The 27,426-nt window shown below is 41.1% G+C and overlaps 1 protein-coding gene across 7 annotated transcripts in view; it reads right to left on the bottom strand.

Annotated features, from left to right (window-relative positions):
* PFKFB1 (6-phosphofructo-2-kinase/fructose-2,6-biphosphatase 1) overlaps positions 1-27,426 on the bottom strand; it is a 136,041-nt gene that overhangs the window by 24,869 nt on the left and 83,746 nt on the right. For 3 of the 7 annotated variants that reach the window (XM_027053470.2, XM_053202367.1, XM_027053468.2), the window contains exons 2-10: positions 21,045-21,170; positions 16,527-16,620; positions 15,624-15,690; positions 14,661-14,735; positions 14,094-14,150; positions 11,329-11,450; positions 7,276-7,483; positions 4,522-4,668; positions 595-699 (exon numbers count right to left, since the gene is read on the bottom strand). In XM_027053470.2, coding sequence (XP_026909271.1) covers positions 595-699; positions 4,522-4,668; positions 7,276-7,483; positions 11,329-11,450; positions 14,094-14,150; positions 14,661-14,735; positions 15,624-15,690; positions 16,527-16,620; positions 21,045-21,170 — 1,001 coding nt within the window. Of the gene's footprint in view, positions 1-594; positions 700-4,521; positions 4,669-7,275; positions 7,484-11,328; positions 11,451-14,093; positions 14,151-14,660; positions 14,736-15,623; positions 15,691-16,526; positions 16,621-21,044; positions 21,177-21,830; positions 21,902-27,426 lie in introns of those variants that run through there. The other 4 variants (XM_027053471.2, XM_053202368.1, XM_027053466.2 and 1 more) reach the window with 3 other exon arrangements.

Raw genomic sequence — 27,426 nt, forward strand, 5'->3', positions numbered from 1 at the left:
TCATTTCAAAGGATGAGGATAAAAATGTGAAATGTGGTTTGTAACATATGATGTCTGTTGTTTTATCTTCGCTGGTGTCCTGCTTTTCTGATAATTGTTCCCAGGAATTTATTTCAGAAATGGAGTATGACTAATAAATAATTTCCAGTGTGGAACTGGCTAAATGGAGTCTGGGTTGAAAGCAATAAGGACCCACCTGATATGGGAATAGGGAATTGATGGTCTGGTTCATGTGGTGGCAAAGAATTTAGTTAAACTATTAGCCATTGTTCCTTGGGTCTTCAACCCACTTCCCAGAGTGACCGGAGCTTTAGGCAACTTGGCAATAATATGTCAGGAGTATGTTGAACTATATGAAGTGTCTTTAGTGAAAATAAACTAAAGACAACATGTAGGATAAAGTGAGCCCTCCTGAAAGCAGATGGAAAAGAAGCAGGCAAGAGCCAGATTATCATGTGCCTTGTGGGATGTCAGCTGCTACAAAATATGCTTTACTCTGCTTCTAAAGCTGTCCAGGAGACTGTGGAATTCTGGTAGTTGGAATGAGGATACTGGCAGGTGTTCTAGGAGTCAGGCAGCCCCTCCAACCCTTACCTCTCCCTTGGGATAGCGGTAGCGATATTTATCTTGGTCCCGTAGTGCAAATTCCTCAGGGTAGTGTTCTTGGATTTCTTCATAGGTCATCTCCTCACAGACACCCTGGAAAAAATTATTTGGGAACAAATTCACAAGGTGAAACCCACAAGCCTTTACCATAGTTCTGAGGCCAATGATTGTGAAACAACAGCACACAATAACCTGGGTTTCTATAAACACAGATCTAAGTTTGTGCCTGTTGTCTGAGTGTGTGTGTGTGTGTGTGTGTGTGTGTGTGCGCGCATGAAGTGTGTGGATGTGAGACTGTGTGCATATGTACAGATGTGTTCATGGTTGAGCATATAGTATATGGTAGGTACCTGTGGTATTTCTTTGTGGTTGTCCCAATAGGTTTGTATATGTACATTGTATAAGTATTTTTTTGTAAATATATGGGTTTAAGGATTTGTAACTGTATTTGTGTGTGTATGTGTAGCATGCTGGTATGTTTAAGGACCTATGTCTTGTGTTTGTGTATTTGTCTCAGTATTTTTAGTGTGTTTGTGCGTGTGTGTGTGTGTGTGTGTGTGTGTGTACAGAGTGTCTGAGCATCTAAGAATGTGCTCGTGTGAGTGTCTCTATGGTCTGTCTCTCCATTTGGGTCTCAGTGTGTCTGTGGCATGTGTTTCTGTGAGTGTGTATGTCTCTGATTATGTCTCTGGTGTCTATGTGTGAGTATCTGTGTGCTTATGTTGGAGGTCATGTGAATTTGTGGTAATACACTTGAGGTTATGCATCTGTACTACATACATTTCCAACCATAGTATGCTTCTCCGTGTCTATGTGATATAGGTATCTTTGTATACAAAGACTGCATGTATGTCTATGGTGAGTTTGTCTATATGTATCTCTAGGTGTCTCTATCTGTGAGTGTGTATGTGTGTGCATGCATGTTGTGGGTGTAGATTGGTAGATGTGTCTGAGAGGGATTCTATGTCTGACTAGAAGATCAATGTGTCTGTGAAGTGCATGTCTGTGAGTGTAAGCATATTTATGGTGGGTGTAAGCATATTTGTGGTGGGTGTCTATGACTGTGTATGCGAGCACACACATGTGCTCACATACACAACAGTATGCTCCCATTTTATAGCATTTCCCATCTCCTCTGCTCCTACATCTGCTTCAGAACCTCTGGCAGATAAAAAAATAGGTATCCACAGACATATCAGAAGGCAAAAATTAATGAATTCCTAATGCTTTCAGAATGGGCCTTGGGGAGATATGGTCTCCTTACCCAAAGAAGGAATATAGAGATAAGAGGAGTTTCTCAGGAGCACATGAGAGCTTCCCAAGTTCACTGAAAAATCCCCAGAAGTGAGGTGGCTGCTGGGAGTGGGGGTGGGAAGCATTTAGGTTTATAAAGTTTCCTTTTGATTGTGTGCATTCTGATTAGACTTTCCTGTAAGGGGCAATTGGCTCTTGTTTTTGTCTTTTGAGTCATCTAACAGCCTTCCATTAGGGGTGAAGTTTGCCCCTGACACAGCTCACAAACAGCTCTGCAGTGTCAAACTTCTCCATCGACACTGTCCATGGGAGAAAGCATACCCTAATGGATACACAAGGTCCTTCCAGATTGGCTTTGACTTTCTATTCTGAGACATACCTGGAGCCTTTTTCCTGTGGAAATGGTGGAAATGGCCACTGACTTAAAAAAATTAATGTTTATTTATTTTTGAGAGAAAGAAAGCACTAGCAGGGGAGGGGCAGAGAGAGAGGGAGACAGAATCCGAAGCAGTCTCCAAGCTCAGAGCTGTCAGCACAGAATCTGATGCTGGGCTGGACCTCACAACCTGAACCATGAGATCATAACCTGAGCTGAAGTTGGGCACTGAACCGACTGAGCCAACCAAGTGCCCTATGGCCACTGACTTCCTATTGACTTAAGGCAAATTGCCTACCTCTTAGAATTTTATTTTCCTCTACTGAAAAATGAGGAGAATTACAACTACCTCACAAATGTGTTTTGAATATTAGAGATAAAATATATAAAAGAGATTAGCACAGAATGTACAAGTCTCATTTTAAAGATTCAATCAGTAGTACTAATTGCTAATATATTATTGATCACGGAAAATAAACCAGAAACTTAGGCATTATTCTAAATTCTTACTTCTTCCTTACCCCTCCCCCATAGCCAGTTTCTAAGATTCTATCTGCTAAATTTCTCTAAAATCCATCCCTTTTTCTTCCCTGTCTCCACTGTTACAATCTTAGCAGATCTACACACACACACACACACACACACACACACACACAACACACACACACACACAAAACACACACACACACACACACACACACACACACTTTTTTAATTATTATGATTTCTCCTGACATATCATTCCTGATCTTCTCTACCTGGCTCACTGTTAATTAACTCTCAGCTAGGTATCACTTCTTCCAGGCAGATCCTGTGTGGCTCAGATGCCCTGCCCTGACATCTGTGCATAAATGGTATAGCCTATAGCACACATGCTGTTTTGTATCCCTCTGTTTTTTTTTAATTTACCCTGTTTAGACTGAAAACTCAGTGAAGACAAGAATCAATCTCTGTCTCCAACACCACCCTAGAGCCTGAAACAAAGTAGGTACCCAATAAATGCTTACACCACATATGCACCAGAAACAAGTAGTGACTGATCTCTTTATATATTTGCTTGAATGTATTTTACAGCAAATATATGTGATATGTAGAGCAATACTATATATTCTTTTTCTAAATATGCATATCTCTGTACATCTATACCTAAGTACATATGTATGTATGTATACACACATATACCTCCCTGTATTTATAGAAGTATATCTACCAGGCAAGCAAGTTAACCTACCTACATGCAAGTTATCTATGTTTGTGGTGAAGCTTTTACTTTAAGGCCTAACAATCATAACCTGTGGGATGCTACCTGATGTCAGTATACCTATAGTGCAGATGAGACAATGGGGAGGAAAAAATGCCTTCTTAAAGAGCTCATGGGAAAACCTGACCCTGAAGAGAGATTGCCATGTCAAGAGAGTCAGATGAAGTTTTTCTTTGATCTATCTTCAATGCCACTACTCTAGTCCCTCATACCTTCACCTCTTGCCTGGAGGTGCCATCTCCCTACTAATCTACATGCTTATTCTTGCCCTCTTCCCACCTAGTTTCCACACATGACCAGAATGGTCTCTTATTTATTTATTTATTTATTTATTTATTTATTTATTTTTTATTTATCAAGTATCATTAACATACAGTGTTATATTGGTTTTAGGTGTATAATATTCAAAAATTCAACAATTGAATATAGAATATTCAACAACTCTATACATTTCTCAATGCTCATGAAGATAAGTGTACTCTTAACACCCTTTATCTATTTCACTCATCCACCCACCAACCTCCCCTCTGGTAACCATCAATTTGTTCTATTTCAGAGTCTGTTTTCAGTTTATCTCTTTTTTTCTTTGTTCATTTGTTTATTTATTAAATTCCACAATTTATTGAAATAACATGGTATTACCTTCTTTTTAAAAAATGTGAATTACATTCATGCCACTCTTCCTTGACTTAGACTACATCATTGGCTTCCCATTTTTAAAGCAGTATCCAAATCCCTGAACATTAATTACAAAACTCTGTGAACTGCCTTCCTTTCCAACCTCATCTCCCTTGTACTTCCTTTGTTACAACCCTTGTCACAGAAAATGCAATGTCTTATTTATGGCCTGCCTTTGAGCTCCATGAGGACAGAGAACATGTCTGTTCTGGCCTTCAATGGATCCCTCAACACACAGAACAGTGTATGGAATATGGCTCGTTGTTAAGCAGCAGAAGCAATCCAGGGGATAATCCCAGAATCAGGTCCCATAAATCACCAGGAAATCCATCCCCTTCCATCTTACCGCATCAATTTCGTTCAGGGCCTTCCACTGCTCATAAGGAACACCCAGGGCCTCAGCTGTCTGGATAGTCCTCTTCATGTGGCTGGTCCACACCTTCAGGGAGCTGATGCCCTGGGACTGAATGAAGTTGGCCAGGGCATAAGCATACTAGGAGGTGGGGGTGCAGAGAAGGAGGAGGGGAGAAAGAGAGATGAAAGAAGACAGAGTAGCTGTAAGAATAAACTCAGATCTACCACAAATGGTGAAATAATAATGAACAAGAAAGTATAATTTAAAATTTTTCAATTTATAAACAAGGATATGACAAGGATTAAGGTAATAGAAAAGGGTATGTGTGCTTATGTGTGTATATCTTTATATGTGTGTGTGTTCATTGATGCTTATTAAACCCCCTACTTGATTGTTCATTCAAACAGCCCAACTCTGGCATTTCTGGAGCCTAGGACAAGAGTACAAATGAAGGCAGTCCACAGTCAACCTCTCTTCTATTCCCATATCTGCCTCCATCCTGCATTTCTAGATGCCTTAAGTACATGTTTGTACATGACAAAGTTCTGTCCACATCCTATCTCCACTGGTTCCCATGATCCACAAACAGTGACCCCTTGGCTATCCCTTTGCCTAGGGGTAAACACTACTGTGAAATGGTCTGCTCTCAGGTGAACAGACTCTGGGATAGGCCCATGCAGACATGGAAAATATACTCCAGTACAGAAGGACAGCAGATTCTGGGTTCTGGATACTCACAACGTGGTCTAGAATTAGGGGATGTTGGATTTGGGGAGCATTTCTTTTTGACCATGGGGGTCTCAGTACCCAGCTTCTAAGGACATTCAAACATCCATAGTGTGTGTGGTCATGTGTGGGTATCAGGATGTCCTGTTCTCAAGACACAGTCCAGTGAGGGAAATGATGACAGCACTGAGAGGAACTAGGAAGAGCTGTGGGACCCCAAATGATCAAGTGATTCACTCTTCTTCTGCATTTAGGCATGTTATTAGTCTCAGAGGGTGTGTGAGGAATATCAACACAAATGCAAAAATCTATATACATATGCATATGTACAAATATAGGCATTGTGTACACACATTCTAATTATGGATGTGAGTCAGCAGTGTTCTCTAGTGGAAAAAGCCTCGTAGCTCCTGCCTGTAAGATGCAAACAGCATTAACTCATCAGCCCGATTCTATGAGTGTCATGTTAGATAGTGAACAAGGAGCACACAGAATGCTCCCTGACACACACAAGGTGACAGACTCTGTGATTTATTATGGATGACGGTCAATGGTAAAGTGCTTTGTAAACTGTTATGATTCACTGTTCCCATAAGCATGAAGATTGGTGCCAGGCATGTGCATGTATATGCACATGTTTTTGTGCAAAGGTGATATGCATTGTGGAGGTGGCATGTGTCCAAAGTGGGCATTGTGCTGTGTAGGTAGGGAATTAGCTGGGCAGGGCAATAGCTGGCCCCAGCCAAAAGACTCTGGTTGCAGGTGGTGCCATGTGGCAGGGGTGGGTGATGCCACCAATACCCTCTATTCAGCTCTAAGGAGTGAGAGGGGTAGGAGTCAGAGGTTTGAGTCTACCTCAATGGGAGGCTGCCAGTCTGAAGGTAACAGAAAGGGAGCCATGGGCCTTCCAGTGCAGTGCCTTGCCTAGGACAGCACCACCTCTGCAGTGGGGAATGCTGAGGGGCAGGCAGGAAAGCATGGTTTTCAGTCCTGGCTCTCTCTTTTACTGGCTGCATGACCTGGGACTGCTCTTTGCTCCTCCTTGGGCCTTAGCTTCATCAAGTTTCATAAACCATTAATGGTAATTCCCACCCCACAGAGCTGTGAAGATTAAATGAGGCTCACAGCAGATGGTGCTGTGACTGTACACAGGTGCCCAATAAAAGATAGTGTTCCCTCCCTCCTGCACCTCATTTCCCATTTGTCCTACCCAAGCCATCCTCCCAGCAAGAACAATAGCTGTGTTAACAAGCCCAGGCACAGGGCCAGACACTAAAGAAAACATGTGTCTTTATTTTATTTTATACCCATCATGTACAGGTTTACTATGCTTGGCTGGAGAGAAGAGATTCATGCCACAGAGTCAGAGATGGGCCAGGACTGGGAGATATGGAGCCCAGGGCACAGTGACCTGCCTGGGAGGGCAGGGGAGGACAGGGGAGCGTTTCCTGGACAAAACCATGGAGCAGGAGGTATACCTTGGAAAGGGGTGGGGGATGGAGGGCAGGAAAAGAGCTGTAACTGGTAGGGGACAAGTTCTGACAGTGAAATAACCTGTAATGGGGGCTGGGGGCTGTGGCATCAGCCCTAAGTAAGGGAGGAGAAGATGGATTCAAGGATCCAGGGAAGCTGTCTGTGCAAGTGATGATGACCAGATGACAGAGGAGGGCAGGCTGGGTGGGAGAAATTGTACAAGCAAAGGCACAGAGTTGTGAGAAAGATGAGGGGACAAGTCAGGCAGGAGTGAAGTGTTCTAACTGTAGTGGGGCTGGAGGTGTAGCCAGATCTGGGCAGGCCTTAAGTGCCAGGATCAAGTTATCAGACTTGCAGATGCTGTTGATACATGGAAGCCATTCAAGGTTGGGACAACACTGAGTGGATGATGGAGTAGAAGAGTGGCTGTGACCAAAAACTGAGTCTCCCTCCCATCCTCAGGGCCCAGGCAGTGGCCACACCACCCACCCATGGCCCACCTAGGCCAGATCAGTCAATGCCTTGGATACATGGGGCCCTTCCTACCTGCTTGCCCCGAGCTGAGAGGCCAGAGTCACCTCCAATGCGGCCTCTGAGGTTTAGTTCACTCTCACCATGCCGGCATAGGTAGATGGAGCGGGGTGTGACATGGATGTTCATGAGATAGTAGACTGTGCGGCTCTGGATGTGGTCTTGCACTCGGTTCACCATGTAGCGTGTGCCCACATCGAAGATCTTGATGTAGGAGAGGTGGCTGGGCCAGCCCAAGCAGGAGCAAGTAGCTCAGGGGATGACAGTGTAGAGGTTGATCCCAAGACAAAGCCCCAACCACACACCCTGCTTTCAAGCTTCCTGTACAATGCAGCTTTCACCTAATTTATTCCTCTAACAAAATGCCATGCCTTGCCCTGTTCTGGGTACCCATTCTAGAGACTAGGCTCTTGGCCACCCCAAAGAGCTCACTGCCTGCTACCATCTCCCCCTATCTCCTTTCCTCAGTTTCATCTTAATACAGGATATCTCCTAACATTATTTTTTTACACTCCAGGCATCTGGGCTCTCTTCTCTGTGGTTCACACTCTTGACATACTCAGAGAAAAGCAGTAGTCCCCTGTGTCCCTGGCTGCCTTCCACATCTCACTGGCAGCTCCTCAATTGTCTATTCACTCTTTTAAATCTCAAGCTGAGCTCTGCATCTCTATTATTTAAGCCTCTGATATGATATATTGTATTTGACATTCTACAGGTAGCTACCAGATTGTGTCTGGGTGCACTTGTGTCTGTGTATATGCCTCTCTCCTCACTCAGAAAGGGAAAAGGATTGGGATTTCTCTCCCCATCTGTCATGCAGTCAACAAACACACCCTCTTCTGTTCTAAGCATTGTGCTTGAGGTGGTGACTCAGCATCTGCCCTTTGGGAGCTCTTAGGCTAGTCAAGAACACACACTTGGAAACGCACCATCAATGCTCAACACCCCTTCCATAAACAGTCATTTACTCATAGGTGTGCCAAGTATTGGGGTATGGGGATGCAGAGGCTCTCCACAACATTAGTGGAAATCTTGTGGTCCTTACTTCAAGCCCCTTTTTTATCCCCTCAATTCTGTGTTCTAGGCATGAACTAATAACTACACACAGAGTGATAATCAAACTACTCAACAACCTGTCTGCAGAGAAGCTGGGAATGGGCAACACTGACTAATCAGAACACTAGAACCATGGAGTAAGTCTTCTGAGGACCCTGACAAACCAGGTGTGAATCCTTTAGTTGCTGGACTATAAGAGGTAAGATCTCTGGGAAGAGGTGGGGAAGGTTGCAGCAATGGGGTGACACACCAGCAACCCTGGGTGCACACTAACAAAACCAAGTAAATAGAAATAGCTGCACTACCCCAAATCACGTAAAGCAGTGGCTGAGGGATTTGGTTTCAGAAAGCCTCTCCTCCGATTTTCTTAAAGAAGTCCTTTTTTAGCTGCTCATTAAGCATGAGCTTAATCATGCCCATCCCTGTCATCTATGTCCAGTGGTTCCCAAAGGACACTTGCACTTGCTGAGAATTTTCTTTTGTCCCACTCCCTGGGGACTTCAAACTACATGAATCATTATAATCATCTTAGGACTCAGGCATTATTAGCTTCATTTTATAGGAGAGGAAACTGAAACACAGAAAGAGGAAGTGATTTGCCTAAGGTTAACCTCTCCAACTATCTTGTCTAGGATCTCAGAACCTAGGGGTAGAAAATATCTGGTGTAGCTTTTTTGCCTAATTACTGACTGTTCCTGAAACTAGGTCCTGGGTGGCTCTAGGAGAACTTCCTATTTGCTCAGTTTAGTCTGACATTCCAGGTGCCTTCAAGCATTGGCCCCACTTGGCCTGACATCATGGTCCCATGACCTCACCCATGCCATGATTTCTCTGTTTCAATCTAGCTTTCATGCTTTTGCTGGAATATTCTCTGCACCCTCTACTTCATTCAGATTTAACTAGGTCATTCCAAAATGCTTTTCTCTTTGCTTGAAAAGGCATTCTTTGCCTGCTTTCCAAAGCTGAGCACCTGTGCAACCATCCTTCAAGAGCCAGCACATTCACTCTAAGTTTTCGTTGAGTCTAGGATCATGTGAAGTCATTTAGAGGTGTTTCCCACCAAAAGTATTATATTAGTTAATGCCCACCTCTACCGTGTGTAATGTAAAATAAAAATTATAAACTGTATAATATGATAAGGTCCTATGAAATTCTGTTTTTTTTTCATCTTGATCACATTGATGCTGTTTTGGAATTAAAATATTAAAAAGCTTTCCAGATTTTTTTGTTCTTATTTTTGGTAGCCTCCACCCTTCTGGTACCCCAAACATGTGTCTTTTCTACCTATACTAGGTAAACCTGCTCTTTCAGATTTTTTTTCCCAAACTGTGCTGGGTCTTCCCCTCTGTGTTCTTCTAGCCCACTTGGTTTATCATTTCCACAATTCTGATCAACTGCACATTGTGTATTGTCTTCTCCAACCAAGCGGGTATTTTGTCAAAGCAGGGATAGCCCTTTCCTCTTTGGATTCCTGGGGCACAGGTTTGGTTGGACCCTGATGCATGGGCTGTAAATGTCTGTTGATGTAAAAATGATTAAATAAAACCAACCTTCAGAATCTGTCACCTTCAGGCCCAAACTGATTAATAAAACACTAGCTGAACACCTGCAGGAGTATAGGCTGAAGGTTAGGGGCTTTCTTAATTCCATTATTTCACTTTAACTCCCCTTCTTCAAGCTTCTTTCACCACATGGTGCTAGCCTATATGGTGCATTTATGGACACTTGAAAAAGTTACACTGCCATCAGGGCAGAAACAGCCTCACTCCAGCACACATGCTTGGGGGAAAAAAGAAAGTGTGCCCTTGACCTGGTTGTCCTTGCACAGTGAACAATCTTTACAATTGTACATAAAGGTCTTGCTCCTTGCACTGAGTGTCTAAATCTGATGTGACACTTCTTTATGATTAAGGGATATGGGAGGGGGAGAACCAGTCTGGAAGTTTGAAGATATGGGTTTGAATAAATATTCTACTGACTCATTATGTGGACTCAGGTAAGTCCTTGACCTGCTCTGGGTCTCAGTTTACCCACCTAAGGACTGAGGCAGTAACAATTCTTGCCTCATAAGACTTTGGCTGGGCAAAGCAGTAAGGCTGCTCTTTAAACTTCTTAAGGTTTGAATGACTATTTGAAGCCTCCTTATACTTCTCACTTGGGGGTCCAAAGGATATGGATGACCAGAGTCTGATCATCACAGCCCATTTTGAGGAGTAGGATTCTGGGAATATCCTATGCCCAAAACTCACACATTCCCTGTACTACCAGATAACATCTTTCTAATTTTTAGCTGGCATTATGAATGAGAGTTTCATATTTTTTATGTATCTTCCCATATGTCAAGTCATGATGGAAGCTACCTGAGGATAGAAACCACCTCTCTTACCATTATTTATACCCCCTATGTACACCACAGCCCAAAAGGGCAAAATACTTATTGACTGAAAAGGTACATGGGTTTTGTGAAAAGAGATATGAGTAGGAGACAAAATATATTGTTAGAATCTGAATTATATCCCCTGATTTGTGCCAGAAGCTTGAACAAGTGGTTTCAGCTCTCTAAGACTCAATTTCCTCGTCTTGAAAATGTATGAACATAAGATCTATTTTGGCTTCCTTTATAGGGGTGGTGAGGGTATGTGATGAAACAAAGAAGGTGAACATATTTGGAAACTTAAGTGTCACCCATGTGTGAGCAATAATTTTGAAAAAATAATAGCAAAAACCATAGGAGGGGGGCATTTGTTACCAGAGACCAGCATCCTGATCTATCCATATTGTTCAGGAAGGCACTACTTTAACACTTCAACGGACGTTTCACATATCAAGGAATCACCACCTCAGATAATTAGAACTTGGAGGGTTCTTGAAGACAAATCATCAAATCTAGCTCCCTGATTTTACAGATAGAGAGGTTGATGCCCAGAGAGGGAGGTTATTTTCCCAGGTCCTAAAGGACATGACAATAGGGTTAAGGATCCAGTCCTGGGCTTTAGGGTTCTGGGTTCTTACCTGTCCAGTTCATCATCCAAGGGTTGGTAGTTGACCTCATAGCACTCAATTCTCTTTAGAAAGTCTTCCAGAACCTTTTCCCGGTCACAGTCTATGTAATCAGGGCTTCCAAGTTTTACTTGCTAAGAAAAGGTAGAATAGAGGAACTATGAAAGACAGAGACTCTAACAGTGCCCTTTGGAAGTGCCCTTAGAAATCATTGAGTACAACATCCTTCATAACAAAAATGATAAAATTGAGACTTGGACAAAGGGTCTTGCCCAAGTTTACAAAGTCAGTCATTTGAAGAAAATTTGGACTGTGTAACTCCTCATTTCTTATCTCTATGTGATTAAACAAGGCCTGTTATATTGTAATCAGTTCCAGAGCACACACTGTTTAAGAAGAACACTTAAAAGAGGAGCAGAAATTGTGATGTGAGAAATGGATGAAGAGGGACAGAAGATTTTGGCCAAGGTTCATAATGGCTTACATGTGTTGAGTGTTTAATGAGAGAACATAACATGTTGGCTTTAAATTTCTGAAGGATTCACATCTCCTAATCCCCCAATGCCTATCTTCTCCACCCACATTTACTATCTCAGTGAATGGCACTATAATCCACTCAGTTACCTGAGCCTAAAAGGAATATAGGAGTCATCCTTGATGTGTCTTCATCCCCCACCTCTCAGTAGGCTGTATCTCCATGCCCCATCATCTTCACTCTATCTTCTAAATATCCTTCCTATTGATTTCCATTCTCTCTTGCCTGGATGCTTACTCTAGCTTTGTGGCTAATTACTCTTGTCTACAGTCTTGTTACTTCTGATGTATTCCTCAAACTAGTAGCCAGAAAGATATTTTTTAACACGCACATCTGACCATGGCATTTCCCTGCTTAAAACTGTGCACTATTTTCTTAAATCTTTTAGGGAACAGTGTGAACTATTTCACTGGGTGACCCATTTGTCATAATTGAGCCCCAAATTATTTTTTCATCTTATCTCCCATTGCTCTCTCATTGCTCTGCTCTAGCTAACTTAAACTACTTATAGTTCCCTGGAGATACCATAATTAATATATGTTGTTCCCTTATATCCAATTCTTCACCTGCCAAATTCCTATGCATTCTTCAAGATTCAGGTCAGCTATTGCTTTCTTTGAGAATCCTTCCCTGATATACCCCTATCCCTCCCATGCAAGGTTAGTTTCTCAACAATGTTCTCCCACAGCCTCCTTTATTTATTCATCTCAGCACTGATCTTATAGTTATGTCTATAAACTCGCCGCTATCTCTCATTAGACTGTGAGCTCAAGGGCAGGACTCTCCTCTATGTCTCTAATACTCAGAATGGTTCAGTTCAGTTGTATAGATTCAATTCGTGTTGAATCAGTAAATGGGTAGAAGGCTGGATGAAGAAAAAAGGGATTGTAGATGTTCTATGCTCCAAGAAGCAAAAATAAGACCAATCAGTGAAAATTTCAGGGAGGCATATTTCAGCTTCAATTGACTGAATTTGATGAAGGCAATGAGTCTCTTGTCACTGGAGGTATGAAAAGAAAATATAGGCAAACATTTAGCTGAAATTACAAGTATCTGAGGGAGGGTTGAAGGGGGTGACCTTTAAGGTCTCTTCTGTCCCCCAAATCCAGTAATTTCATGAAATAGGGGAAAGCAAAATGGGGTGGGCAATCCAGTTCTAGGCTATGGGCCTAGAATCTAAAGGCAGTTCTTAGTGCAATTGTGAATGGGATCAGTTTCTTTATTTCTCTTTCTGTTGCTTCATTATTGGTGGATAAAAATGCAACCGATGTCTGTACATTAATTTTGTACCCTGTGACTTTGCTGAATTCAGGTATCAGTTCTAGCAGACTTTTGTTGGAGTCCGTTGGGTTTTCCATGTCGTCTGCGAAAAGTGAAAGTTTGACTTCGTCTTTGCCAATTTTGGTGCCTTAACAGAAGACCATGGGGGAGGGGAAGGGGAAAGAAAAAGTTACAGAGAGGGAGGGAGGCAAACCATAAGAGACTCTTAAGGAGTGAGAACAAACTAAGGGTTGACAGGGGGTGGGGGAGAGGAGAAAGTGGGTCATGGACATGGAGGTGGGCACTTGTTATGATGAGCACTGGGTGTTGTATGGAAACCGATTTGACAGTATATTATATTTAAAAAAATAAAAGCAGATATATTCTTGATACAAGCCTGAGATCCAGTCCCAGTTCTACCTCTTTCTAGTTGTATGAATCCTTGACACGTCGCCTATCTTGGAACCTCTATTTTCTCTCTCCAGCAATGAAATGATTCCTAACATGCAGGTTTGTTGTCACAAATCAGTAAGAGTCAAGCTTGGTGCCTAGTGCATGTTAAGGACTTTATATTACCTTGGCTTCTTTTTAAAAGTTTATTCATTTATTTTGAGAGAGAAAGACAGGAAGAGAGAGAGAGAGAGAGAGAGAGAGAGAGAGAGAGAGAGAGAGAATTCCAAGCAGGCTCCACACTGCCAGCACAGGGACCCATGTACGGTTCAAACTCACAAACCATGAGATCATGACTTGAGCTGAAATAAAGAGTTGGACGCTTAACCTACTGAGGCACCCAGGCACCCCACATTGGCTTCTTTAAATTTCTTAGGATCATTGTAGGCAAGGATGGCCAGGGAATACTTCCTATAGGAAGTAGAAGAGAGAACCTCAGAGAAGAATACCACCTTTAACCTAATAGAGGTATTTTTATACATTATCCAAGCCAGAGGAAAAGTGAGGAGGAAAGATAACAGGTGTTCCTTACCCTGATGTTTTCTGCAATGATGCCAGGGTCATTACAGATGGACTCAATGAAAAAAACCTATAAGAGAAAAAGAAGAGAGATTTCTGGCAGAGAATTATGTTTGGTATGGCCAAACATAGCTTGACTTCTTCTTGGTGGCTCTGAGTCATATCTAGAGGCATCTCTGACAACATAATTTCATTCGGTGGTGCTTTCCATGATTCTGAGTTTTATGAGGCATATAGACTCTAAACTGAATAGCCCTAGATTAATTTTTATGTTTTTACTGGTTTTTAGTTCTTATATATTCTTATATATCCACTATAAGTGGCTGTCTTCCCTCCTTCTTCATTTCCATCCCCCACAGTGTCAGCAGCCTGTCAGCAATTATCTTCCATTGCCTAATATAACACCTCTTCTTTCCTATTCTGTTTCTTTGCTTCTGTGATCTGAAAAATCATATAACCAAATTAAAATGTTGAGCCTGATTTGTAGCTGATTTGGCAGCTTGGAGTTCTCTGGTTTGCCTTTCTTTGGAGTTTGTACTAGATAAGTAAGCCCTAGATAAGAGTGGGAATGTAACTATACCTTGTAACCATGTTCTTTCGCAAACTGCAGAATTAGTGACCGTCGTTCTCTAGTAGTGTTGGTGGCATCAAAAACCTAGAGGCAAATGATGAGATTGATTTACTCTGAATATAGTGCTGAAAGAACACCTACGCCTTGACTATCCTTATGCTAAGTGGAGGACTTCCAGGGTGAGATAGAACTTGAACTGAGTTTTGAAGGATAGGAATGATTTGGAGTTGACTTATGCCTATTTCTCAAGCATTCATTGAGCCTTTGTTGTCAGTCCAGAAATGTAGCAGACTTTAGGTATAAATAAGAGAAGAATTGTAAATTTTTATTAAGGTCATTTTATAGGTAAAATAGCTGAGGCTTAGAGGAAATATTTGCCTTAATCAAGGCCACCAAGAGTTGCTGACAGAGCAAAGCTAGGATAGATCTTTTCAACTCCTAGTTGAGGCTTCTTCCTTCCCCAACACTTTGGAGCTCTTCAAGAACAGGAAACTCTTTACCCTCAGCACCTTAGATGGGACCATTTGAGGATTTATTCTCCTTTTAGATTTCACAAATCTTATGCCCAGGGTCTATGGGATTAAATTGAATAGATATTTAGGTAAATCTCTAGAACTAAGAAATATTTGTACGGTACTCTTAAACTCTAGTGTAGTCTTACTGAATTCTTGGAGGTAGAGTGGTAAAGCATAGTGGTTAAAGGTATAGATTTTGGAGCTATACAACCTGAATTCTAGTTTTGGCTTTGCTGCAAACACGCTGTGCCACCTTGGAAAATTATTTAATCTCTGTGTCATTCTTCTATGCTATACCATGGAGTATAACAACAATGCCTGCCTCTTGGAAGAAAGCAGAATTAAATTAATATTTGCAAATTACTTAGAATAATGTGTGTAACATAGTAAATGTTCAATACATATTAGCTGTCATTCATCACAGCAGAAACTTGAGGAAAAATTCAAATTTCTTTACCGCAACATGACCTTCCTCACGGCTGAGATAGTTATGGACATCCTTCAGGGCTGCCAGGGCACACTGCCTGAAAAAGATGGAGAAAGAAACAGAGACAATCACTAGCACCAAGATCAGTTCCTCTGTATTTTTCTCCATTATCTTTTACACCATCTCTAAGATGTTCCACATTATTCATCTATGAAACATCTACACTGGGTATCCTATGTTCTAGACACTATGAAGAGCACAGACAGGTCACACAGTTGAGTGGCTCTGTGTGCACATCTCAGGGGCAGGGATAAAGTGGAATACCCAGGAAAAGTAGACTAATGACAGATGTCATAATATTAAAAGATCTATCCCTTGAACTGACAGACCTCAAGTAGAACTGGTCCTTAAACCCAAGAAGAGTTCGGGTATATGGCCTGTGAAGTAGAAGGCATTCCTGGAATGGGTAACAGTACAAGCACTGGTATGATGGTGGCAATGTATTTATGTCTTTGGCAAGAATCTATCTAGCGATTACTCTTTGCTGGGTTATATTATAAGGGCATGGATCAATAAATGAGTACTGGAAGTGCTCAGTGTCTTGTAGAGGAGAGAGGCCTTGAGGTTGAATAGATAGGGTTGGAAAGACTGGAATGGGCCAAGCTATTGAGACTCTTAAATGTTAGGCTGAGAATTTTCCACTCTCTCTTGTAAGGAGTAGGGGATTATTTGTTCCTAAGTTCTTAAGTAGGGGATGGTTACGACCAGAAACAGACTTTGGGTAGGCTAATGGAAGGGCTTTCCCAACCACGCTTTGAGAGTCTAGAAGACCTCCTTACTAACCTAAGTTGCTCTGCTCCATGTCCCCATCATCTGAACAAAGCCCTCCTTCAGCCATTGGCAGTACTGATCTCTAAAATGTTAATCACTTACTTCCTGATAAGTAGGGCCTCCATGTTGTCTGGAAGAAAGAATTCATAGTTCTTGTAGCTCACTGCCTCTCGTCGGTACTGGCCTAAATTAAACACTGAAAGCAGGGAAACCTGGTGAAGAGGTTGGAAAGAATCTAGTGGAATAAAATATGTCCTTTCTAGTATGGATTTCAAAAATAGAAGATATAATTTAGATATAGGTAATATGTTTATAAATGTTCAAATTATGGCTACCAGATTACTTATTCCTCACACATAAGAATTATGATCCCATTTTACAAATGAAGAAACTGAAATTCAGAGATAGGAAGTAACTTTCACAGTTAATAAGTGGAGAGCTTGGATTCAAAACCAGGTCTGTTTGGCTCCAAAACTAGTCACTTTCCATTATTCTATTTTATTAGAAACCCCAACCCTTTCAATGTCTTACTCTATTGGAAAGGTAAGGAAACAAATCCAGTGAGTAAAATCAATCATCAAGGATAAAATAGTGAGTCGCCAGGTAGCAGAACTAGACTGGGCCTCCTGAATCCTAGTCTAATGTTATTATATTTTCCTGTATAATGACAGAGAATCCAAATTTTTTGCCCTCTCTAAGCCATACTTTCTCATCAGTAATAGTGAAAAACCTGAGAGAAGGTAAGGAAAGGAGGAGAAAGAGTATAAAAGGCTAATGCAATATTTCATTCATCCATTCAATAAATACTTTCTGATGCACACTCTATAAAGCAGGACATGAGTTCAGAAGTCTCCAAGATAGACCAAATATGCATGATGGGGCCCCAAGGAGGTCACAATCCAGCAGGTAAGACAGACAGTAAACCAGTAAATGTAGAGTTCCTATCCAGTTTGTTAAATTCTCTGACAGACCCATGGAAAAGAATAAGGGGGATGGACAGATTAACTAAACTTGGGTAAATCTGAGATTGTTTCTTATAGAAAGCAGCATTTGAACCAGCCCTTTTAGGAAGGAAGGCCTTTTATAGGCAGCCATGGAGAGTGGGGGCAGGTAACAGACATTCCACGTAGAGGAACATCATAAGCAAAGGTATGACATTGGCATAAGGTAGAACGTGTTTGGGGTATGTTAAGTCATTCACTGTGACTGAAGACTGAGAGACTGGTAGGGGTGGATTGTGGAGTGCCTTGAACAATAAGCTAAAAGGCTTGGTCTGAAACTTGCAGGCCAAGAAGACTCTTTGAGGCTGTAAGTATGATAAGCTTTGTGCTTTGAAACATGACTCTGAGGGCTTCTGTGAGAATGGACTGGACTGGAGCAGATGAAAAACATGTGCATTAGAGCAGAGATCCATCCACCACCATCTCATGTACCCCTAACATCCAACAGAGGTTCCTTGGAGCCTCCAGTTCTCCACCAGAACCGTTCTTTCTCTCCACTTTCTCTCCACAGGACCAAGCTTAAATATACCCTATCTGGAAGCTTTCACTGCCTTCCAGTTGATGATTTCTCTGTGAACACCTTAGTACCCTGCTGTAGGATTCTTTATGTGACATGAGGTATTGAGGTATTTGTATGCATCCCAGACAAATAGAAAACTCTTCAAGGGTAGGGCATGAATCTCATTCATTTTTTCATCTTTAATGCCTACCATGGGTTTTGGCACATAAAAAATAAACATTGGAAAACGCTTCACCAGTGAATTAGAGAAACTGCATAAAGGGAAAAGAAAAGCAACAGAAAGAAAGGAAGAGAATTGAAGAGAGAGAGGGAAGGAGGGAGAGAAATAAGATGCTGGGATGGATAAGAGAAAGGAGAGGAAGAGGATGGAGAAAAAGAAAGTATAAGACCAATGTGGGATTCTTTTCTCTTCCCATCAGTAGAACCAAGTATCAGACCTGCACGGTGAGTATCACGCTTTGGAATCAACCGGATGTGGGTTCATTTCCTGGTTGTGTCACTCATTGGCCATGTGCCTCTAGACAAGGCACTTGACAATGCCCACTTCTTGGGCATTAATTTCATCAACTGTGAAATGATGATATTTTTTGAGGAACCTCCACACTGTTTTCCAGAGTGCTGCGCAAGTTTGCATTCCCACCAACAGTGCAAGAGGGTACCCATTTCTCCACATCCTCTCCAGCATCTATAGTCTCCTGATTTGTTCATTTTAGCCACTCTGGCATGAGGTGATATCTCAGTGTGGTTTTGATTTGTATTTCCCTGATGATGAGTGACGTTGAGCATCTTTTCATTTGCCTATTGGCCATCTAGATGTCTTCTTTAGAGAAGTGATGAATGGATAAAGAAGGTGTGATTTATATATACAATGGAATACTACTTGACAATGAGAAGGAATGAAATATGGCCCTTTGTAGCAACGTGGATGGAACTGGAGAGTGTTATGCTAAGTGAAATAAATCATACAGAGAAAAGCAGATACCATGTTTTCACTCTTATGTGCATCCTGAGAAATTTAACAGAAGACCATGGGGGAGGAGAAGGGGGAAAAAAAGTTACATAGAGGGAAGGAGGCAAACCATAGGAGACTCTTGAAAACTGAGAATAAATGAGGGTGGATGGGGGGGTGGGAGGGAGAGGAAAGTGGGTGATGGGAATTGAGGAGGCACCTGTTGGGATGAGCACTGGGTGTTGTATAGAAACCAATTTGACAATAAATTTCATATTAAAAAAAAGAAATGATGATAATACTAGTTTCTCTTTCATGGGCAATTTAGAACTTAAGAATAGATGTTAGTACTTTGAAGACAGACATCCTCGTATTTTTATTTGTTTGCCCAACATCCAGCAAAGGCTTTGCCACAGCTGTATGCTCAATGAATAATTAATGATTGAGTGAATAAATAAATTCCCAAGAACTCTTGGCCACACTGGGGAGCGGTGCTCCATTTCACAAGAGTCTAAGTACTTGCTTAGTGTACCAGAAAAGGAGGAACATTGTCCCAGAAAAAAATTTCAGATAAGTTGATATTCTTTAAAAGCTTCCATATAGTCATCAGGGATAAATTTAAAAAATGTTGGTAGACTTTCTTACCTTTACTGTTTTTATTCTGAATTGCATATGATGCGGGGGCACCCTATCTCATAGTATTTAGAGCCTCTAAATGTTTTAATCTGGTCATACTTGGGAGAGAAATGAATATGACCTAGTCCCCTGACCCCAGAACAGCTTCTGGGGAGAGAGACCCAGGCACACACTACAACAATACACTCTGTGATTAGTGTTGGCATAGAGGGGGCTGTAGGAAAGGTTGGTATGGGAACTCAGAGAAGCATAGTCTTCTTCGGGGGGGAAAAGGAATCAAATAAGAATGGAGATACAGGGTGGGAGATAGAGAAATCAAATGGAAAATAGGAGAGAGCAATTACCAAATAAGAGGTAGTACACAGAAAAGAGACCACACTGAGGAGAATGGAAAGTTGAAAGTGGGGAGTGAGGGAGGAGGTTGACAGGCAGAGAAGGAGACCCCTCTGGAGGTGGAAAAAGACAGGACCACTTCCAGCTGGGGAGGAGAAGCTGACAGGCTCAAACCTAAGGAGAGGCTTGGAGAGAGCGTGGACGCCTTCTGGACTCCAGAGCACAGGTGAGCTAAGGTGCCCAGCTTTAGTTGAGACTCTGTGGCGACCTGTGGGCTGTGGTTTTAGTGTGCTTGACTCTGAAAGCCCTAAGGCTTGAAGAAAATATCTTAAGATTTTGGATAAATGGTAATGCTAATCAAAATAGTAATGTTGTTGTTGTAATAACAGTAATGGTAATAAAAAGTAGTTTATTACTAATAGGGATGTTTGTGGGGAAATAGGTTCTACTTACATAAATGGGTTAGAAAAAAGCTTAGGACAGAAAGCCACCACCACGGGGTGAAAGTGCCTGAGGTTACCTAGCAAGATATTGAAATGGGATCAGGAGTAACTTATTATATCACTGCAGGAAATTACTTTCCATCTGACACCAATATACTATTGTATTTTGATCACAAACTCCACTTGCTCACCCCCACCCTTTGCTTCTTACACAAGTTAATGATTACTATCTGATTATTTCTTCACGTTCACCATGTTTGTAAGATCTTGTTTTCTTCACGTTCACCATGTGGGTAATGTTTTGTGAGCTCAATAAATACAGAGATGAAACTCCTGTTTGGGGCTCTTGTCTCCTCCTGAACATTAGCCTCTCTCAGATTGTGTGTCCATTCTCTTGCTGGACAAGAGAACTCCAGACTCATAGTGTGCAACAGTTGTTTTAAAGTCTTGCAAAACTAGAGTTCCTTGAGAATAGGCATTTAATCTTACTAGTTTTCCTGTACCTAGTACCTAGAATACAGTTTAGGCAGAGTATGTGCTCATGAAATTATAAAACTTATAAAAGTGTAATGCTAGTGGTAGTAGTAGTAGTAGTAGCAGCAGCAGTCATCCTAAGACTGGTAATAATGTTTTGAGGCATTCCTAGTACTGAAGTAATGTCTTTTCTGACATGCTACCTTACTTTTTTCAGTCAGTAGCCTGTAGGGAGCTGTAGAACAAAGGGTGTCACAGACATACCTTTAGTTGGTGTTCCTATCCAGTTGAGATATCGCGTGAGCTTCGTGGAGATGTAGGTCTTTCCTCGAGCTGGTAAGCCAACCATGATCACCATTGTGGGGGAATTGGTAAACTGGGGTACTGATGCTGGAAGATAAGCAGAGCCTTAAAAGCTTATCCCCAGGCTCCCATGATCTACTGGTATCAGCTCAGAGACACAGAATTGGAAAATTATCTTTCCTACCATTATAACAGCAACAACAATGACAAGTACCTGAAAATTTTCTAACTGACTTATGAATTCATCAAAAACTGCTGCAAACAGGAATCTGATAGGCCAAGATGGTGGAGAAGAAGGGGGATCCATATTTCCCACATCTCTCAAACAAAGAAGTGCTGAAGACAAAGAACTTTGAACCCCAGGAGTCTGGGAGGAAAAGAGGTTGAATCTACCAGGAAGAAAATGAGAAAACCTGAGAAAAGATAGGTGGGTGATTGCAAACTGGGGGAGATAAAATGGGCCAAGTAAGCATGGAGGGGAGGGATCAAAGGGAAGAGAAAGGGAGAGACAAAGGGAAGAGAAAGAAGAGGTGGGGAAGTGTAGGATAAGAGAAAAATCTCGGACTAGGACTGAGAGGAATCCTGTCACTACCTGTGGAACTTTCTTCAGCCTGTGGCAGGCTCCCTGTTCATGCACTTGGGGATGAGGGGAGCAAGCCCTGGGTTGTGTGGTAGGTCAGGGGTGCAGTCTGCAGTAGGAGAAAGCGGCTCCCTCCCTGGAGTGCGGTGGGACAGAACAAAGCCTACCGGCGTCCGCCACCCCCAGGCTTGGCGGCAAGGTCAGCGGTGCAGTCCACAGCAGGAAAAGGCGGTCCTCCCTGAAGTGCAGTGGCACAGAGAAAGCCAGCCAGGACCACATATCAAACCATACAGATAGGCTCTTCCCCAGTACCAGAGCACACAGAGCAGATCTCTGAATCCTAGCCAGGTGCCCGGGCAGGGGAGTTGGTGGAGTGAGAAGGATTGCCCCATCTGCTCCCATAGCACAGTGAGGACAACTCGAAAGAAGTCCAGCGGGTCATGGAGAAAAGACTGGGGTGTCACCATCCTTCCCCATCAACCACCAAGGCAGGGCCTGAGGGATCAGTCCTAGGGCCCATAGTGGAGGTGGGACCAGCCTACACCAAACTATGCCCCCCTGTGCTGGGTAACTGCATTTCTGCTAGGACCAGATAGATGCTGTGCAACCAGAGAGCTCCATCATCCAGACCAGTGATGATGCATAGCCTGGATTAATTCCAGGAAAATTCTTGTTATTTAGATATATTCTCCCTTCCTATATCTTCCTTAATCTAGGCTTATAACTCTGGTTGTTGGTTTGTTTAAGCAGACATATTTAATCCATTTCCCTGATACATGTTCTACATCTCCTTCAGTACTTTCCTCTCCCTCTCTTGAGGATAATCAAGCCATATAGTTTCTATGTCAGTAACTTTACCTTCGATTTTTTTGCTGCCTCCTTCTTTAATTTTCCTTTCTCTCCCTCTGGATTAAGCCGTTTAGTCTCTCTGCCCAGTCAATGTTTATTTTCTCTTTGTCCCCACCGCCCCCGTCATTTCTCTCTTTATATGTGCTCTTCCATCAGCACTGCCTCCACCCTGTTCTTTACTTGGAGTTGGTGTTTCTTCTTTTTCTTTATTTCTTTATTTCCTTCTTTTTTTGCTTTTGGACTGTTTTTGTTTCTTTGTGTGTGTGTGTGTCCATTTGTTTGTTTTATTTGTTTGTGTGTTTGCGAGTCTCTGTTTCCTCTTTGTTTGTTTTCCTTTCCAGGGCTACTTTAAGGAACAAATCAAAGCACACTTTGTGGAGTGTCTAAAACATCACTACAAGCAGAGAAATAAAATAACCAAAGTCACAGCAACAGAAAGCAAGTAACACTCTCCAAAAAACACCTCCTGAAGAGCTAGGCCCTGGACAGTGTATTACACCACTGTAATATAGTAGTGCTCGCAGGTAAATAGCTAAAACAAGCTTTTAAAATTCATAAGGTACAAAAAAAAATAGCCAAAGTGATGAAATGGAAGAAATGCCCTCAAAAGAAATTCCAGGAAGAAGTGACAGTTAAAGAATTGATCAAAAAAGATGTAAACAATATAGGTGAACAAAAATTTAGAATGACAGTCATAAGATTAATTGCTGGGCTTGAAAAAGGCATAGAAAACAGCAGAGAATCTATTATTGAAGATATCAAGGAACTAAAAAATAGTCATGATGAATTAAAAAATGCTATAAATGAGGTGCAAAATAAACGGAGGCAGCCACAGCACAGATGGAAGAGGCAGAGGGGAAAATAGGTGAATTAGAAGCTAAAATTATGGAAAAAGAAGAAGCTGAGAAAAAGAGAGATTAGAAAAAACCAAGGATCAAGAGAGGAGAATTAGACAACTAAGTGATGCAATCAAATGGAACAATGTCTATATCGTAGTAATTCCAGAAGAAGAGAGACAAAGGGCTGAAAGTATACATGAACAAATCATAGCTGAGAACTTCCCCAATCTAGGGAAGGAAACAGACATTGAAATCCAAGAGGCACAGAACACTCCTTTCAGATGTAACTTGAATTGATATTCTACACAACATATCATAGTGAAACTGGCAAAATACAAGGATAAAGAGAGAATTCTCAAAGAAGCTAGGGATAAACAGGTCTTAACATACAAAGGTAGAAGCATAAGGGTAGTAGCAGACCTATCTACTGAAACTTGGCAGGCCAGAAAGGAATGGCATGAATTCTTCAATGTGATGAACAGGAAAAATATGCAGTCAAGAATCCTTTATCCAGAAGGCCTGTCATTCAGAATAGAAGGAGAGATAAAGGTTTTCCCAAACAAACAAAAACTGAAGGAATTAATCACCACTAAATCAGCCCTACAAGAGATCTTAAGGGGTACTCTGAGAGTGAAATGTTCCAAGGGGCACAAAGGACCAGAGACATGAATTCAAGCATGAGCCTTACAGACAACACAATGACTCTAAATACATATCTTTCAATAATAACACTGAATATAAATGGACTAAATGCTCCAATCAAAAGACATATGATATAAGAATGGACAAAACAAGACTCATCTATTTGCTGTCTACAAGAGACCCACTTTATACATGAGGACATCTTCAGATTGAAAGTGAGGGGATACCATCTATCATGCTACTGGGAATCAAAAGAAAGCTGGAGTAGCCATACTTATATCAGACAAACTAGACTTTAAATTAAAGGCTGTAACAAGAGATGAAGAAGGGCATTATATAATAATTACAGGGTCTATCCATCAGGAAGAGCTACCAATTATAAATGTCTATGCACCAAATATGGGAGCCACCAAATATATAAAACAAGCACAAACATAAGAAGCTTATTAATAAGAATGTGGTAATTACAGGGGAATTTAATACTACATGTACAGCAATGGAAAGATCATCTAGACACAGAATCAGTAAAGAAACAATGGTCCTGAATGATACGTTGGACCAGATGGACTTGACAGATATATTTAGAACTCTACATCCCAAAGCAGCAGAATACACTTTCTTCTCCAGTGCACATTGAACATTCTCCAAGATAGATCACATACTGGGTCACAAAACATCCCTTAATAAGTATAAACGAATTGAGATTATACCATGCACACTTTCAGACCACAATGCTATGAAACTTGAAATCAACCACAGGAAAAAGTCTAGAAAACCTGTAAAAGCAGGCAGATTGAAGAACATCCTACTAAAGAATAAATGGATCAGCCAGGCAATTAGAGAAGAAATTAAAAGTTTTATGGAAACAAATGAAATGAAAATACAACAATCCAAACCCATTGGGATGCAGCAAAGACAGTCCTAAGAGGAAAATACATTGCAATCCAGGCCTATCTCAAGAAAGAATAACAATCCCAAATACAAAATCTAATAGCACACCTAAAGAAAATAGAAACAGAAAAGCAAAGACACCCCAAACCCCACAGAAGAAGAGAAATAATAAAGATCAGAACAGAAGTAAACAACATACAATACCAATAAACCCAGTAGAACATATCAATGAAACCAAGAGTTGGCTTATTGAAAAAAAAAATAAACAAAGTTGATAAACCTCTAGCCAGGCTTCTCAAAAAGAAAGAGAGGGAGGACCCAAATAGATAAAATCATGAATGAAAATGGAATTATTACAACCAATCCCTCAGAAATACAAGCAACTATCAGGGATTACTATGAAAAGTTATATGCCAACAAACTGGACAACCTGGAAAAAATGGACAAATGCCTAAAGACCCACACATTACCAAATTCAAATGGGAAAAAATAAAAAATTTGAACTGACACATAACTAGTGAATAAATTGAATCAGTTATCAAAAATCTCCCAACAAGTAAGAGTCCTGGACCAGATGGCTTCCCTTGGGAATTCTACCAGACATTTAAAGCAGAGTTAATACCTATCTTTCTCAAGCTGTTCCAAAAAATAGAAAGGGAAGGAAAACTTCTGGTCTCATACTATGAAGCCAGCATTACTTTGATTCCCAAACCAAACAGAGACCCAGAAAAAAAAAGGAACTATATTCCAATATCCCTGATGAATATGGATGCAAAAATTCTCAACAAGATACTAGCGGATCGATTTCAACAGCATATAAAAAGGTTTATTCACCATGATCAAGTGGGATTCATTCCTGGGCTGCAGGGCTGGTTCAATATTTGCACATCAATCAATGTGATACATTGCATTATAAAAGAAAAGATAAGAACCATACGGTTCTGTCAATATGCACAAAAAGAATTTGACAAAATACAGCATTCTTTCTTGATGAAAACCCCCAAGAAACTCGGGATAGGAGGAACACACTTAAACATCATACAAGCCATGTATGAAAGCCCACAGCTAATATCATCATCAATGGGAAAAAACTGAGAGTTTTCCCCCTGAGATCAGCTAAACGACAGAGATGTCCACTCTCACCACTGTTGTTTAACATAGTGTTGGAAGTCCTAGCATCAGCAATCAGACAACAAAATGAAATAAAAGGCATAAAAATAGGTAAAGATAAAGTCAAACATTCATTTTTCACAGACAACATGATACTCTACATGAAAACCTGAAAGACTCCACCAAAAGTCTGCTACAATTGATACATGAATTCAAGAAAGTCTCAGGGTACAAAATCAGTGTACAGAAATTGGTTGCATTTTTATACCCCAATAATGAGCAACAGAAAGAGTAATAAAGAAACTTATCCCATTCACAATTGCACCAAGAGCCTTAAAATACCTAGGAATAAACCTAACCAAATGTGAAAGATCTATGTATGCTGAAAATTATAGAAAGCTTCTTAAGGAAATTTAAGAAGATACAAGAAATGGAAAAATATTCCATGCTCATGGATTGGGAGCATAAATATTAAAATGTCAATACTGCCCAAAGCAATCTACACATTCAATGCAATCCCAATCAAAATTTCACCAGCATTCTTCTGAAAGCTAGAATGAACAATCCTAAAATTTTTATGGAACCACAAAAGACCCTAAATACCCAAAGTAATATTGAAGAAGAAGACCAAAGCGGGAGGCATCACAATCCCAGACTTTAGCCTCTACTACAAAGCTGTAATGATGAAGACAGTATGGTATTGGCAGAAAACAGACACATAGACCAATTGAATAGAATAGGGACCCCAGAATTGGACGCACAAATGCATGGCTAACATGCATGCCATTTGACTAAGCAGGAGAGAGTATCCAATGGAAAAAAGACACTCTCTTTACCAAATGGTGCTGGGAGAACTAGACAGAAACATGCAGAAGAATGAAACCAGACCACATTCTTACACCACACACAAAAATAAACTCAAAATGGATGAAGGACCTGAATGTGAGACAGGAAACCATCAAAACCCTAGAGGAGAAAGCAGGAAAAAAACCTCTCTGACCTCAGCTGCAGAAATTTCTTACTCGACACATCCCCAAAGGCAAGGGAATTAAAAGCAAAAATGAAATATTGGGACCTCATCAGGATAAAAAGTTTCTGCACTGCAAAGGAAACAATAAAAAAAAAAAACTAAAAGGCAACTGAAGGGAGAGTGGGTGATGGGTATTAAGGAGGGCACCTTTTGGGATGAGCACTGGGTATTGTATGGAAACCAATTTGACAATAATTTCATATAAATAAATAAATAAATAAATAAATAAATGGCAACTGAAGGAATGGGAAAAGATATTTGCAAGTGACACATTAGATAAAGGGCTAGTATCTAAAATCTATAAAAAACTCACCAAACTCCACACCTGAAAAACAAATAATCCAGTGAAGAAATGGGCAGAAGACATGAATAGACACTTTTCCAAAGAAGATATCCAGATGG

The sequence above is a fragment of the Acinonyx jubatus genome, chromosome X (assembly GCF_027475565.1).
Source record: "Acinonyx jubatus isolate Ajub_Pintada_27869175 chromosome X, VMU_Ajub_asm_v1.0, whole genome shotgun sequence".
NCBI classification, from domain to species: domain Eukaryota; kingdom Metazoa; phylum Chordata; class Mammalia; order Carnivora; family Felidae; genus Acinonyx; species Acinonyx jubatus.